Genomic DNA, 17372 nt, shown 5'->3' with positions numbered 1-17372 from the left:
CTAGATTTTGTGCTCTGGCATGCTTAATTAGGCAGAAGAATATGGTTTTATCCTAGCAATTTTGATTAAGAACTATATTTTATGTATAATATATTTTTATATTTATATCCTATAAATTTACCTCTATAACCAGAATCTAACGTACATGTCTCGATGACTTTGAGTCTGACTTCTGATCTTGGATCATAACAATAAACTATACAATACACAATTTTTAAAAAACAGATCTGAAGAGTTGTGTGCCAGTTATGTTTTCCTTCCTAGTTGCTCTCTGGTGTTCAGTTGAGACCTGAAAATAATAATGTAGCATTTGGGAAAGAAGATACAAGCCAATAAGCCTCCACTAGAGGCCATGATGGAGAAGATCTCCACGGCCACCATGTCTTTCCCTTTGGTGCTCAGATAAGTGGGGACAAAGGAGATCCAAACACTGCAGAAGACCAGCATGCTGAAGGTGATCAGCTTGGCTTCATTGAAAGAATCCGGCAATGTCCGTGCTAGGAAGGCCATCATGAAACTGATGGTGGCCAGAAGACCCATGTAGCCCAGTACAATGTAGAACATGATGTCTGAGCCTTCATTGCACTGTATGATGATATGACTGATTTGGGAGTGCATGTCAGACTCTGGGAAGGGGGGTGAAGTTGCCAGCCACAGCACACAGATGCCAGTTTGAATTAAAGAACAGGGAATGATGACTGACATGGCCAGTCTCTTCCCCACCCATTTCCTCATCTGATTCCCTGGCTTGGTGGCCATGAAGGCAACCACCACAGTGACGGTTTTGGCCAATATGCAAGATACAGCAATGGTGAAGATGATACCAAACAATGTTTGTCGGAGGAGGCAGTTCACTGTCCCAGGCCGGCCGATGAAGAGGAAGGAGCACAGAAAGCCAAGCATCAGAGAGAAGAGCAGGACACAGGTGATGCTTCGATTGTTGGCTTTGACAATGGGTGTGTTCCACTGTGCACCAAAGATCCCCATCACTATAACTGTGGCCACAAAACATAAAATAGCGATAGAAGCCAAGGCTGCTCCCAAGAGGTCCTGGTAGGACAAGTAGGTTATGGATTTCGGAATGCACTGATCCCTTTTCTGGTTTGGATGTTCATCTTCTGGGCATTTCTCACATTGGTCTGCATCTGAAATTCATAATTGTTATAATAATTTGCTAGTGTTATGTTGTCCATTTTAATAATTCCAAATTGTGCAAGTTGAACAATGCTGTTGAGAAGGGTTGTTAAGGGAAATTCTCTCCAATCCTCTTTGCTCAGTTTCTCCCTGGAATCCCCCAATGAGATGAAAAAAGGGAAAGGAGAGCTCCTGACTGAGTTTATGTGCAGGTGGCGGCCCAATCCCACTGGCAGCCATGCTGGCGAAGGCAGGCATTTGATCATGGTACCCACAACCCACCCTCAAAAGCCTGAAAGTTCCAACAGGCGCAAGTATGTGAAGGAATGCAGTCCTAAGTGAACATATCATTTATACCTTAGAAAACAGGTGGGCAAAGGTGAAAATTTTCATCAGGTGGAAGGAGGCCATGAGGCTGTCACTGCATATCCATTTTTCAGAAGGTGGGGGATGGCATATCCCTTGGTACATTCACTGCACAGGCAAGTCCTAGTTATGGGAGTAGGACCAAATTCAAAACATCTGGAGCTTTTCTCTGGTAACTTGATATCTTTTTACTTACCCATCTGGATGGCAACTTTTCCTTCTGGGCATTGAGCACAAGCATAGCAACAAACTTGCTTCCCCTCTTGAACAATCTTGCTGTGTCCGGTGCGGCAGCTCTCAACACATGTGCTGCGTGGAACTCTCTAAAGATAAGCACAAGGAAGGGGTTGAGGATAGAAATGCACTGCTTGTCCTTTACAGCTATGATTCTTGATTCCTACCCGTTTTCCAAAAAGCACACCAGAAATTACATTCCCCCTTCTTGTATATACATACATACATACTTAGAAGGAGTGAAAATTGGTCGAAGGGATGTTAACAACTTGAGATATGCAGATGACACCACATTACTGGCAGAAAGTTGTGAAGATTTGAAACAACTACTGATGAAAGTTAAAGGGGAAAAGTGCCAAAGCAGGATTACAGATGAGCTTCAAGAAGGTACAAGTAAGGAATTACATAATTTAAAGTTGAAAATGAGGAAATTGTTCAAGATTTTCAATTCCTTAGTTACAAAGGCACGGATCTCAACCTTCAAATCCTGGCTTCGCCTACATTTTCGAAGCAGGCCTAATAGTCTCATAATGTATATGTTACACGAGTCTAACACATGTGACTGGTTGAACTATATTGAAAGGAAAATTACATGGATGGGGCTCAATGTAGAAGATCTGTACCTTTTATCTGAGAAGAATGCTTTTGTTAGGATTAAACAGAGGCTAATTGACATGGAGATGCAAGACCTTAGAAGCCTCGCTTCGGGACATTGCTCCTTGGCTCAATCATCAACCAAAGGGGAGACTGCAATGAAGAAATCAGAAGAAAACTGAGACCTCAAAGAGCAGCTACAAGGAAGCTAGAGAAGACCCTTAAAGATAAAGATGTCTCTGGGAATCAAGATAATCCAAACTATGGTTTTCCCCATTATGATGTATGGATATGAAAGTTGGACAGGGAAGAAAGCTGACAGGAAGAAAATGGATTCATTTGAAATGTAGTGCTGGAGGAGAGTGTTGTGGGTACCATGGACATCCAAAAAGACAAATAAGTGGGCACTAGATCAAATCAAGCCTGAATTCTCCTTAGAAGCTAAAATGACAAAACTAAGGCTATCGTACTTTGGTCACATCATGAGAAGTTAAGATTCTCTAGAAAAGTCAATAATGCTAGGAAAAGTGGAGGGCAGCAGGAAAAGAGGAAGACCTAAAACAGGATGGTTTGACTGAATAAAAGAAGCCACAGCCTACAGTTTGCAGGATCTGAGCAAGTCTTTCATTCATAAGATTGCCATAAGTCAGAGGTGACTTGATGGCACATGATATTCTCACACACCCACACTTACTTACCAAGATCAAACAAATGGATAAGAAAAAGAAAAGGAACTGGGTAAGCAGAGGGACCTTGGTTATCATCTTCATAGGCATCTTTCCTTCCCTCACCAAATATCCCTAATCATGTGTCTTTTTTCATGTGTCTGAATTTCCACTCTTTGGCCATTCTCTTCTGATTAATAAAAGACAAGACAAATTTTCAGTCTTCACAGCAAATGGTTTCAATCCTGAACCAGAATTCTTATTCTGAGGAAACGTATGTGAAAGTGCCGCCAAGTCACAACCAACTTATGGCAACACCAGCAAGGGGCTACCAAGGCAAACGAGAAGCAGAGGTGGTTTGCCATTCCCTTCGTATTGAGTAAATACCAGTTTAGAATCCTTCCCATAATTAGAGACAAACACTGCCAGCAAGTAAGCAAAGTAGCACATCATGGAGAAATGTGCTGCGTAACCTGTTCCTTACAGTTTTGAGGTCCCTTATTTCCTAGGGTGATACTTGCTCTGCATTCACTCTGTGTATTGTAGGGAGCAAAATGGTGTTTTTCCTTCCAGGATACTAGTTATCACTACGTGTAGGCTCTTTCCAAGTGTTCCTGCTATCCATGAGATCATATATTGTTTGATAAAGGTATAGACTAAGAAACACAACGAATTTGAACTCACAACATATAGGTTATTATTAGAGGTGTGCTTCTAGAAAAAATTGTTGTGGTTTTGATTCTAGGTTAAGCAGGGAATCCCCTTCCATCCCAATGATTGCTAATTTGGGGCTAGATTGTTACCAGTTCATGATTCAATTCCAGGTGTAGTTTTTCATACTCCAAATTTGGGGGTCTTTGTTTTCAATGGGGGGCCAATTATTCACAGCTGGTGGCAGCTATTTTTAAACATTACATCACTGAACTCATACGGAATACAATCATCGCACTAATCCAACAAACGTAAGTTTCAATCACTTTCAATGAAAGGATTTACTTTTCAACCCCCCAAGTAGGTGGGTTTCTGCACAAATGCAGTTCTCTCCACTGATTCTTATGGAGAGCAAAGCCAAGGCCAAGGAGCACGGTATTGCAAGTTGGTCAGCAATTTTTTTAAAAAATTGTAACGTTAATTTTACGCTTAATCTCTTTCACTGTCTAATTCAGTGCCAATTATACCATGAAAGAGATATTTTCAAGGTTCTTGCAGCTTCATTTTTTGTAATGCAGGCCTCTATTTATTATTACTAAGATGGATATTGTCTCCACTATTTTGCTTAACATATAGTGAGTCTTAAACATTTACAGTATATTGAAATATTATATCTTTACATGAGTATGCAGAAATCCAGGAGAGAATTGAGAATTCAAGCAATGAGAACAGGTGACATAAGAAACTGCTCTCTCTCCCCCCCCTCTCCGTAAGCCATGTAAAGAAAAGTCCATGGACCACACGGGCCAATGATCATGTCCGACATGTCCGCTTGCTTTTTATGGCTCTAGAGGATAGGAATGGTCTACAGCTTTGGAGGACTTATCTATGGCTTGGATTTCCAAGGACATAGAAGGCAGCAAAAAGCGTCTACAATTTTCTAAAATACTGTTATTCATTTTTAAACATATTATTCATACCTGCTGAAATTTGTGATTCCATATCACCAAACTTTGATTAATAGTAAATTCTTCACCTGCAGTTGTTTTAGATTCTATCTGACCAACTTGGATTTTTCGGAAAGTTTGATTTGGGAATGTGACCAAGTTCAGGATATCGTAGCCAGCTGCCAGGTCCCCATTTTCATCAAAAAAGATTTCATCTCCAGCACAATTGTTAAAGCGAACATTTCTTAAAAATGAATAAAGCTAGGTTGGAGAAGAAGCAGTTTATGTTTTAACAAAATCTAGTTAGAAATTATGAATATACTTTTATGGAATTTAACATGGAACCCCCTTTTCTGAAATACGGACTTACAACTGTATTACTATTATCAAATATGAACCAGCCTGATTTTTTTATTTGATCAAAATGCAAAATTTAAAGATAAAAGGAAGCCACCTCATACATCTGACATCCTAATAGAGAAGCTGTTACCCAAATAGGTCTCCCTAAGTAGTTGTGGGGGGGAAAGCAGGTAGCGAGAGGGGGTAACTGAGACCCTTCCTTAGAAAACTCTCTAATAAACAGGCTGATGTTCAACAGAAAAGATTTTTTATTAAGAGAGAAATAAGAGACAGAAAACCTCATACAGCATAAAGACTACATAAGAAACAGATGAGGAAATGGGAAGACAATTACATAGGAAGAGGGATAATTCTCAGACGGGGAGAGAAGAGGAGGTCCATAGAGGAGCAGCAAACTGACCGGCATTTCGCAGAGAGAAGAATCCCGAATGGATTGGGGGTTTCTGGGTGGATCCCAAGGCACTCACAGACTGAGCACATCGTTGGAATGCCCAGTTCTAGGGCCAAAAGGGGCAAAGCTGATGTCTTGAACTGTGACAAAAGAACCGTGACTGACCTGCCATGGCTGAGCATAGAGAAGACCTCCCTCCTCCATCACTCTCTGCTGAGCTCTCGATGAATACATGGCATGGAGAGCATGTGCCACAGCATAGACAGCATTGTAGATGACATAGCTCTGACCAGACATTCCCATTTCAAACACAGTGCCGGGGACGCTGTCAAGCTTCTCTTCGCCTGTACAGTTTTTGGTTTGGGGCCAATAAAGGTTATAAAGTGGCAGTGAACAGTGAAATACGTTCAACCAAAACTGCTGGACAAAATAAATCTTAGATTGATATGGATTGAGGGTCTCAATGAAGTCTTGAAATCCTGGCACTTTATTCGCGTGCAGTGCAAAAGACAAACTTCCATTGAGGGATTTTGGTGCGAATTTCCTTCCAGGTAAAACAGAAGTGATATCCCATTGAGAAGTTGTAATCCAAACTCTCCCTATAGGCAAGCTTGTATTAATCTCAAAACATTGTATAATTAATCGGAAACCATCCATATACTCATCATCCCCATAGATAAGAATGACACTGAGTTTGCTAAACAAGATTTTTAGGCCTATCCCCTCCAAGATTATTTCAAGATACATATTTTCAGCATAACTTCTTGTTGCTGGAATCATTTCTTTCCAAGCAATGCAAATATTACTCTGGAACAACCTTGGGATCATGTTTTGAAGGAACGCTTCTCCACTGTCATCCTCTGATGTGAGGAGGCCGATCCAGTTCCATCCAAAATGCTTCAGGAGATGTACAATCCCAATATATTGAAGTGTTTCATTTGGAACTATCCGGAATAAATAAGGGAACTGAATTTTATCATTCATTGTAGGATGAAAGGAACCATAACTGACCTAAGATGAAAGATCATGACTTCATGAAAGCTGGCGGAAATCTTCATTTATTTCTGAAAATATGCTTCTTCCACCAAATACATACTAATATAAATTCCATGTGTTCCATTTGGTTAGCTAAGAAATGTTATACTTTGTAATGATCCTTATTACCTAAAAGTTCTAATCATGCCATCAAGGCAGGGCAATGAATAATAGTAGTAAATTTATTGTCCTTAGCCATAGGCCGCCACAAGATAAGAAAAACACCCTTCATCTAAGAACAGTCACATCCAGCATGATAGTTCCTGGAGTGGGGGGCCCCAGTGTCAGCTAGAGTGTTCACACAGATCAATAGCTCAGGCTTGATCCGTCCCCCCCCCCATCATGGAAGTTGAGTATTATGGTACCTATTTACAAAAAGGGAGCTAAATCTGACCTGCAAAATTACAGACCAATAAGCTTACTAGATATAGCAGTGAAACTATATAGCAAACATTTGCTGACAAAATTGGCAGATTGAGTGGCCAAAGAACAAAATCATTTATCCCGTGCAAGCGGGATTTGGGAAGTGTCTTGGAACCATAGAATATTCCCAGACTCTCTCTTGATTGGTTTATTCCGGCATTAATGGGCCAGCAAAGTCACTTTATGTAGCATTTGTTGACCTGAGAGGCAATTTCAATTCAAATGACAGGTCCCATTTATGGGCAAAATAGGCCAAATGAAATATAGATAAGAGGCTGTTTTTTCTACTCTGTGAGCTGCAGAAAGATACCTCTAAGATTAGGGTGGGAACTTCTGAATTCCTAACCAACAGTATCCCCATTAATAAAGAGGTAAAGCAGAGTTGCTTGTGGGCTTTGTTATTATTCGGTTTATACATAAATGACATTAACAAGTATGTCTGTGGCCCATAATTCATGTCACTCTCATTGGGAAAACAGAAAATCACAACCCTGCTTTATGTGGATTACATGGCCTTACTCTCCTTGACCAAGATGGTTTTGAGGAGATAATTACATTGACTAGGCCGCTACTGTAGTGAAGAAGCTCTAAAAGGCAACTATATACAGACAAAAGTAGTGATTTTTAGGAGAAAGCTAAAAATCTCCTTCTGGAGCATCTGTCCCCGTGTCTATATTTCAGCATGTCTACAAACACACATACCTGTGGAATCTTGTATGTTGTTAAAATGCTGGCTATCTGGATGGAGTTTTTGGAGGTGAAGCCACCGATGATGGCCATTAGTTTCTTCTTCCTGTCACAGTCGTAATTGACACGAGTCGGCTGTTCGCTGAAGATTAAATCCAGAATGCCTTGAGAGCTTATACGTGAGTCGAAACCATTTTCATAAATTTCTGCTCCCAGTGTAGTGTTGGGTAAGAGTTTGGGATTCTTCTTGATTTCAATAAAGGCAAAAACAAAGGCTAGGATATGCTGATATTGTTTAGTCAAATACCTGCAATGAGAGTTTAGTGTAGTCTCACACCACTTTATCATAAGAAACAGTTGTGGCTTCTATTTTAAAATGCTACTTAGGGCAACAGCAAATACTTTGAGTTGCTATGCTTTTTCTCCCCTCAAGAAGGAGAATTTTATCTTGTGCTACCCCCTCTACTTCAGGAATTCAGTCACTGAATATAATTTTAAGCAGGATTCAAGTCCAGTGGCAACATAGAAGCCAACAAGATTTTCAGAGCTTAAAATCAGAGCATCCTTCTTCAGACATTGAATGAACACTACAGAATAGTTTCCTTTTAGCAGTTGAGATACTAGCAGTTGAGATCTCAGTAACTTCTCTCTCTGAGTCTCAGTGTTCAGAATACGAGGACTGCTTAATGATAGAAATATGGATGGATCAGTATAAATAGGAAATATGTTGGTGGCCATTGGAGAAGAACAAAATGAGAGCCTGGTATGGTGACCACAGGAGGAGAGAAAAGAACCAGAAGATTGGCCCGAGGTCAGGCATAGGAAGGATTCTGCTTGATATGAATTCCCTGGCCAAATCCAGGCTTAAACCTGAGAGCAGCAGCTCTCCCGAAATGGTGGCTGATTGTCAGGTGATGGATAAGAAGGAACCTCCAAGGGATCTGCCGCTTGATTTCTTCACATAAGATTGTGGCACCATGAGTTTAGCAAGGCACTCTCGTCCACGCCCTGACAAGCACAGTACTGGTACCCTGAAAACTGAGGACCATTGCATTCTCCACTTTGCTCAAATTTGTAATGGCTTGAGAAACTTCAGTTTCTCCGCTGGGGGATCGTTTTTCTCCAACTGAATTTTTTGAGTGAAATTCATTATTTGATCATTTGCTTTGAAATGCTTACAACAAATGTGAGCATTCTCCATGTTTTAACACATCACGGTGATGTTAATAATCTAGAATTCTGCAGAATTAGTGTTGGTTCACAAACATATAAGTGCTATGTATAATAATAAAGGGATCCATCCATCTGTCAGTCCATCCATCTACCTGTGGCACAAATAATGCATCAAAAAATGAAATGAGGAGTCTCAAACTTGCCCTCCTGCTTCATAATGACTGTGGGAATTGCTATGCCAAACACAGAGGGAATCATAATATCTTGAGCCATCGATCCCCATCTCCCTCCCCCTGCCTTTTCAATCAAATCCGTGGTTTACTGTGGCAGGTATTATGCATCAGAAAATAAAAGACCCTCAAAATTGGCCTCTGACCTCAAAACAATAATGGTTGTTTCAGTGCCAAAAGCATGAGTAATAGAAACGTTGCAGCCCACTGCCAGGAGTCCCACAAAGGTATTTTGCAATTGAAGTAGAAGTTGACTTTGACAAGCATCTGCAACTATGGTGAGGAGTCATGAAATTAGCCATTGGCACCCAGGTGGTCATGGGAATTCTAGTTCCAGACACATTGGGGAATGTGTGGTCCATGACATTTCAGTTCCTTTCCTGTTTGGCACTGCAACACTCATGACCATCCTAAAGATGGTGGCCAATTTTGAAACATCTAGCTTACTTTTCGGAAAAAATTATGCCTGTCGCCACAGACAGATAGAAGGACATATGAACGGGCAGCCATACAGATGGACAGGTGGATGTTCCCTTATGTACATAAGTAACTGTTCGTGGAGCTTGTGAACAGACTGCATGGAAAATAAAATAAAATAGTCTGAGACAATAGTTCTAAATGTGATGTTAGATGCATGATATTCATTTCATACTTGGAAATCATCATTTTCTGAACATGCATGTGTGAAATCTCAGTCTCCTCTGCTCTGCATGCTCATGTTTCAGTCTCATTAGAATGTTTTAAAAACTCGATGCAGACCTTTTAAACATTACAGAGCTACTCACCATCCAATTGAGGAAAGCTCTGGACGTACTGTAAAGTTGAGTAAAAACATTTTAAGGTGCATAATGGACACACATTCTCCAATGATAATTTTTTCTCTGAAGCTCTGCACGTGCTGTGGAACTCGTGGTTGCCAACTGCTTAAGGATTCTGACCTGTGGCTGGAAGTATAAGGCAGCAATAGCAGGAGGAATAAGAACAGCAGCGTACATCGGAGTGCCAGCAAAAGATTCCAGCTGTAAATCTTCATTTCCTCACATACACCTGCTTGCATTTCTGAGAAAAGCAACAGCCAATTGTCTGCCTTGTAACTTTTACTCTTTGTTCCTATGCCGGCTTTCCTTCTCCACGTTTGCTCTTGGAAAACAATGATACAACTTTAAAGAATCAGAAGTTTTATTCTCACAAAAGAAGAGAAAAATTGTCGTTGTTATTTAAAGCAGCAAAGAGGAGAAATTGAAAAAGAAAATCTATAGACTCCTATCGGCCCAATGCCAGCAGACAACCATCAACTCAGATTTAAGAAGTTTTTGCCTCTCTGTGTTTTCCAATGTGGGCATAAAGAAAAAAGTAGAAAACCTACCTATGACAGATCCTGCCTGATGCAATTCAGTCTGCCACATCTCTGAGGTGCAGCTTGTTTTTATAGACCAAATGCAGGACAGCAGAAGCTCTTGAGCTGAATTTGCCTCTTGATTTTCAAAGTCATCAATCACTCGTGTGTCTACAAAAAGGGAGTTTAATTGTAGTGTTTTAAATAATTGTAGGGCAAATCACCTTCCTTCTCAAACCCTCATGATTTCCCATGCCACAGTGTTCCTTGTTTTTCTCAAAAATGGTTAATGATATTTGCGAGACTTGAACATGGCCGATGCTTTTCTTGAGACCACTGATGTGGCTCAATGGCCCCCCCAAGTTGGAATAAAAGACAGAAACTGTGTTGGGATATAAAACAGGACCACTTTATTAATTAACATAATGTAAAATAGCCTGTCATTGAAGCAAGGGATCTAACTGCCGTACAGGTCAAGTCCTGAGGTCCCAACTGGACCTCCGCCTTGACCTGTCTGGGTGACACCTGCTGCTCCTGGGGTGTTCCATCCAAAGGATGGCTGGGACCCAACGGCCAGGCAAGTGATTCCCCTTTAAAGCACCAATACCTACTAGTCGTGGAGCCTGGGGGCAGTCTTGTCCAGGGGTCCCACCAGGGGTCCCACCAGGCAGTCTGCCCTCACAGCTGGCAGCTGTACAGCCTCACCAGCTGCTCCTGACAGACCCCCCAATTCCTGACTAATGGGAATGTGCCAAGGGGGTCACCGGCCTCCGCAATTTATCCTACCTGCCACTGCTAAGGGTCAAGCCTCTGCTTAGACCCTTTCATCCCACAGGTGGCTTATTTGAGCCCTTGCCACAAATCCTCCAGGAAAATGTTATTGCCACTCACTGACAGGTGGACCCCATCACTACAATATAGGTCAGCCACCTCGGCCTTAATTGTGTGATGTGGCAAATATATCCCCAATCCTTGGTCTAAAGCCTTCTCCAAGGCTCTGTTGGCTCTATGTCGTGCCCTTTCGATCCCAACTGGATCCAAGGCTTCCCGCCACACACAGCATGAAAGAATTGTGGACCACATGATCAGCGTGCCAGGCCAATGCTCGTTAATAAGCTGCAAGTTGGCCTCTGCCTGTAGAGAGAGGGTCTTGCCCTTTACAAGGCCTAGGTCATTGACACCAAGGTGGATGATCAGGATGTCCGGCTGAGGACAGCTCTTCCCCTCGAAGAGGAGGGGCATAAGACCCAACCACCTCAGACCCTGGTGGCCCTGCCATTCCACTGTGGCCCACTGGCTGAGGCCCAACTGTGAGCCGAACTGAGTCCTCTCTGCCTGATGAGCAGCCCAGAAGAACATACTGTGGCTGCAAATAAGGACTCTCATTCATGTGTAGCTAGCCACAGCACCTGAAAAGAAAAGAAATCAAAAAGTGCTTGCCAAACCACTCAAAGGGCGAACATAAGACCGAAAGGCCGCAGACCGCCACCACCCCAGTTTCTGTATGGCTGGCCCTGGGTAACCCATAGCCACTGCCGTAGAGGCAGCCCCAATCCTGAAAGAATGGTTTCTGAATCTCATCCCCGTAAAACACAATTCCATCAATGCCTTCCCCGTAACTGACCAAAACTAATATTTGGTTAGCAGAGTCCCATCCCTGTGACGGAAGAGTGGCCCCTCACCCACTCCCTGCATGGCTATGTAGTGCTGGGCAAAAGCCTGGTTCAGCACATGGGCCCAGTCGAAACAACAACCCCTTACCCTTTTGTTCGGTCTTAGACCTTCATACGCTGAGGGTGACCTCGTCACCCTCAAATATAAGATCCTGCACCATCAAAGTGCGACCCAATCGATCGGCCTGGGACAGAGCAATGAGCTCGCTGACCCTTAATGCCCCCCCAAATGCAGTAAGGGCAGCTGGATGGAATAACGCCGACTTGAACTCCAAGTGGCGTACCTTAGTCCAGATTTGCCCTAAACCCCTAAGAATAGCAGGTGAAATTGGCTGCCTGTCATCCCTGGGCACCCCAACTTCAGGGGACCAACCCTCCAGCATTTTTCTCAATCGGAAATCACCTGTCGTGTCTCCCATCCTTCTGGCCTTGCTGGCAAAGGCCAAAGCTGCCAACTGACCCCTGATAGACTTAATGGCCAAACCCTTACCTTACTGCAACACGCAGAAATGCATAAGGTGCCAGACCGGGATGGGCCATACCTGCTGGAGTCCCAATTCCCTCCTAAAACCTGCAAACTGGCGCACTGTCTGATCATATGACCACCGCATGCTGAGGGCAATTGCCAATTGAATAGCTCTCTTGGCCTCTAGCCTTCAAGGTTCCACAGCTCCAGTGGCATCGCGGCCGGTAAAGCGTCGGCCTTGGGGGCAAGCTGCCAAAATCGGCCCATTTGAAAGTGAGAGAGAGCATCTTCCATGGTATTGTCCAACCCTGGGATGTGCCTGGCTGTGAACAGAATATTTAATTGCAAGCACTGGAGGGTGATAGCCCGGACCAACCTCATGACCCTTACGGACCTGGATGTAAGGGACCAAAGGTCATGAACCACCGCCTGGTTGTTGCACCAAAAGTGGACAGGGTGGTTTGCCAGTTCATTCCCCCACAAATGCACTGCCACCAGGATTGGGAACAGTTCCAGGAATGTACGGTCCCTGCATAGGCCTCTTTTGACCCAGTGCTCCGGCCAACACTCAGCACACCAGTGTCCACGAAAATAGACACCAAACCCCAGAGATCCTGCGGCATCTGAAGACACCTGCATGTCAGCTGCCAACATGAGAGATTCCCTCCAAAAGGAAACCCCATTGAAATCCCAGAGGAATTCCTCCCAGACTTCTAGGTCTGCCCGCATTCCTCTACTAATCTTGAGTTGATGATGGGGGAGCCAGAGACCGCCCCCCCATCACATCGCACAGGCCCCTGAGAAATGCTGTCCCTGGCGCAACCACCCAGCAGGCAAAATTCAAATGCCCAACCATCTGTTGCAGCTCCTGTAACGTAACCTTCCTCCTTTCCTTAAAAAAGGCAAGCCATGTCCAAGATCACGTCACTTCTTGGCCAGCAACGAAGAGGTCTGCCTGACCGTGTCGAGCTCAATTCCCAAAAAGGTGAGAGTGGTAGTTGGACCCTCTGCTTTCTCATGGGCAAGGGGCACACCCAACTCTTCCGCCAAAGCAATGAAACCAGACAACAGGCGGTAACACTGCCCCCCCTCCAGGTGGCCCAACGAAAAGGAAGTCATCTAAATAATGGGCTGTGGCCTGGCACTGAAGCCGTGACCTGAGGGCCCATTTGAGAAAAGAGCTGAAATGCTCGAAAGCTGCACATGAAATAGAGCAGCCCATAGACAGCACCCTATCCATATAAAACTGGCCTTCAAACAAGAAGCCAAGCAACTCGAAGTTGTCTGGGTGAACAGGCAGAAGGCAAAATGCAGACTTAATGTCACCTTTCGCCATCTCCGCTCCTACCCCACATTGACACACAATCTTGACCGCCTAGTCAAAGGAAGTACATCTAACCGAGCACAAGTGCTCCGGTATGGCATCATTCACCAACCCCCCTTTTGGGTAGGACAAATGGTGTATGAGCTTTAACTCACCTGCAGCCTTCTTCAGAACTACCCCTAAAGGAGAAACCCTCAAACAAGGGATGGGGGGTATAGGCAAGGGACCCAGAATGTGCCCTTCTGAACATTCTTTAGTTATCTTATTCCAAACTACTTCCTCCATGGCCACAATGGAATGTAAATTGGTGGACATGACAGGGGCCTGTGGGCCCTGGAATGGAATCCTAAAACCAAACCGGAAACCATCCAACAGAAAACGCGCTTCAAGGCGCTTGGGATAATTTAACAGGAGGTGCTCAAGGTCTCTCAGGTTTATAGGGAGGGGACCCTTTTCCAGCCGAAGCTGGGGGACCTCCACCCCTGCCTCTGCCACCACATTTGCCCCTTTTCTGGGCTGCCGGGGGCAGGAAGTGAATGGATGGGGGCCTTTGCAGATTGGACACTGGTGCTTAAAATTGCACACTTTTCTGGAGCACACCCCCTGTGAGCTATACTCCCAACACAAAAGCTGGGGTTGAATCAGCTGCCCTGTGGATGCATGGGTGCCCTGTACATTCTGACCTCTTTGTACTAAGTGACTGCTGTCAGAGCGATCACCCATGTTTGGTTTGGCAGGGGACATGACCTGAAGCCACAGCTGCTGGTGAATCCTGTTCCACTGCCACGTAGGGTTGAGGGCGGCCCGCATATGAAATTCCTTGTCATATTGCAGCCAAGCCACCCCAAAAAAGTCCATATACCCTCTATAAATGATGTCGATGTATTGAAATAACTAAGCCACCCTCCAAGCCTGGATCCTAGCAATAACACCAGCATAAAGCAACATGCCGTGGAGCCAGTTATGCCAGTTACTCTCTATCTTTCTGCGTTTTAACCGTTCCTTATCTCAGTCGTCTAGATCCTCCTTCTTCTTTTTCTCCATTTCCCTGAATAGGAGATTGAAGACATCTACGTACTGTCCCCGGAGGATCTTTTCCCTAGTAGCTGGGGTTAGATGGTCTCCAAGGGGAGACAATCATAGTACTTTGAAGGATCTCAGAAGGAATGTACTTATCCTACAGAACGAGGATAAGTACATTCTGAAATCTCCATCCTCTACACATGTAAGTGCATCAGGTTGTTTTTACTGTACTTTTTATAATTCTAAACTTAGAGCAAATGTAGCTTAATGAGAAGACATGGGCATGAACCAAAAAAATTTAATGAACCTATGGTTTGTGGTTCAGTGCTGACAATGAACCTGAGATTGCGAACCGCAACTAACATTTCCCATTACCGAACCGGTTCACAGTTCATGGTTCGTGGGGGCCAGAATGGCCCCCTTTGCACTTAAACAGCCCATATTCACAGGGAGTGTTTAGCAGGCTCTCCTCCAGCCAGCATCCACGTTTGGTCAAGATTGCAATAGGGATCTTGGAGTTATATGCTCTCCAATCCAAGGCCCCCAGGAAACTCCCACTCAATACAATTAGAGCTACCAGTTGACATTGCCCCAGTGTACAAAGGGTGTACTCGAAGGCAGGCTGCCTCCCTTCTAGTGGGCAGGAAAGTATGGCTCCCACAGACCTGACCAGATCAGACACTAATAATACTGTGTGAGCCCTCAGCCAAGGTGCTCACTGAGCTTGACCCCAGAGCCAGACAGCAGCTCTGGAACCAGAGGAGATAGATCCCTAACCCAAAAATTCTAGCTCAATTATACTCTCTCTCTCTCTCCCCCCAAAGGCTAGCAAGTAGCAAGCAACAGCTCTGTCACACTCCACTGCTCGCTGAAAGTGAAAGCCATCCTGGGATACCAGTGCTTTTTATAAGCAGAGGTCCCACAGAGCAACGCAGGAGGGCTGTGGTTGGCCGTCAGAACTGCCAATCAGGGACAGGGGGTGTTGTGAGCGTGTATGCTCTAATATTAGCTGGGTTAAGGCAGAGGGTGGGAATTGCAGGGGATGGGCATTGCCACCCGCTCTGCATCTAATACCAGCTGGGTAAGGCTGGGGGAAGGTATTGCCACCTGCTCTGCTCCTGATCCCAGCTGCCTGAGGGGGGTGGGTATTACCACCTGCTTTGTTCCTAATAGCAGCTGGGTTAAGGCAGTGGGTGGGCATTTCTACCTGCTCTGCTCCTAATACCAGCTGGTTGAAGGCAGGGGGCAGACATTGCCACCAGCTCTGCTCCTGATCCCAGATGGCTGAAGGGGGGCGGGTATTGCTACCTGCCCCGCTTCTAATACCAGCTGGGTTAAGTTGGAGGTGGGTATTACCACCTGCTCCGCTCCTAATATCAGATGGGATAAGGCATTGAACGGGCGTTGCCTCCGGCTCCTCTGCTAATACCAGCTAGGTTAAGTTGGAGGTGTGCATTGCAACCTGCTCCACTCGCAATATTAGCTGGCTTAAGGTGGGGGTGGGTATAGCCACCTGTTCCTTTCCTAACACCAGCTGGGTAAAGGTATTGGGCAGGCATTGCTACCTGTTCCGCTCCTAACACTAGCTGGATTAAGGCGGGGAGCTGGTATTGCCACCTGTTCCCCTCCTGATCCTGGCCTGGTCTTCCTGCCACAGCACGTTTTCTGGAGGGGCATGGTGCCTTGCCTGGGCTTCCCTCCACAGCAGTGCCCTCTGGTGGTGCAGTAGGGTATAAAGTGAGTTGTCTGAAACATGCTTACTCAATTATATAGTAGGATGAGTTAGATTTTTCTTCCTGTTAGTGTTTGGTTTGCAGTGATAGGATTCCGTGCTATCCAAATAATATTTTATCTATACAGATTTTCCCTCATAATTAATTTGGAGATAGAGGAAACAGAAAGAATTGACTCTTCCTATACTTTTATATGCAGACGACACTGCTATCTTGTCGTTGAAAAGAGCCCTTTGGGAACTCACCCTGTACTGTAAGGAAGAGCACATAACAATCAATTTTTCCCAACAAACAAACCCTTATTTTCCAGAAGGTTTGTAAAACACAGATGGCAGACAGATGGTCACAAGATCAAGCAGTCAAAATGTTCAACTATTTAGGGATTGCCTTTCAATCATCTGGTTCATGGGCTGCCCAACTTGCTCAGGGAATGGGATATACCCAAAGATCAGCCTTAGCAACATTTTTCCATACAAAAGGAGGATCCCACATTCCATATGCACTGGAAATCTTTCAGGGCAGGGTGGTGTCTCAGCTTATGTATGGATCGCAGGTCTGTTTATATAATGATTATTCTAGGCTGGAAGCTCTTCAATTAAAATTTCTAAGATCCCGATTTGGAGACAGGTTTGGCTGCAAACTATTGGTTTCTGGTTGAAGTTAAACTTTTCTCCCCTTAGATTAACTTGGTTAATTTTTGCAGTTAGCTTTCAATCAAAGTGAATGGGAGCAAGAGAGGACAAACTCCAACTTTTAGATTTCTCTAGTTCAGCACTTCTACATTTGGGCTATCAAGGAGCCAAAACAATCATCAGAGACAGTGGGATATTTCCTTCCAATTGGATAGATCTCGAGCTCACCTTGTCCCAGCAGTGGGGAACTACAACCAAAACTATGTTCTGCCCTCATATCTCCATACATTGGAAT

The 17372-nt window shown here is 44.3% G+C and overlaps 1 protein-coding gene across 1 annotated transcript in view; it reads right to left on the bottom strand.

Annotated features, from left to right (window-relative positions):
* Window positions 1-246: 246 nt before the first annotated feature.
* LOC129327963 (vomeronasal type-2 receptor 26-like) overlaps window positions 247-17372 on the bottom strand; it is a 33802-nt gene continuing 16676 nt past the window's right edge. Inside the window, exons 2-4 of the mRNA XM_054976711.1 lie at window positions 5508-5686; window positions 1697-1823; window positions 247-1118 (exon numbers count right to left, since the gene is read on the bottom strand). Coding sequence (XP_054832686.1) covers window positions 247-1118; window positions 1697-1823; window positions 5508-5686 — 1178 coding nt within the window. The remainder of the gene's footprint in view (window positions 1119-1696; window positions 1824-5507; window positions 5687-17372) is intronic.

The sequence above is a fragment of the Eublepharis macularius genome, chromosome 4 (genome assembly GCF_028583425.1).
Source record: "Eublepharis macularius isolate TG4126 chromosome 4, MPM_Emac_v1.0, whole genome shotgun sequence".
Classification (NCBI taxonomy): Eukaryota; Metazoa; Chordata; class Lepidosauria; order Squamata; family Eublepharidae; genus Eublepharis; species Eublepharis macularius.
The sequence above is the reverse complement of the archived record's forward strand: the minus strand, read 5'-3'. Positions and strand labels throughout refer to the sequence as shown.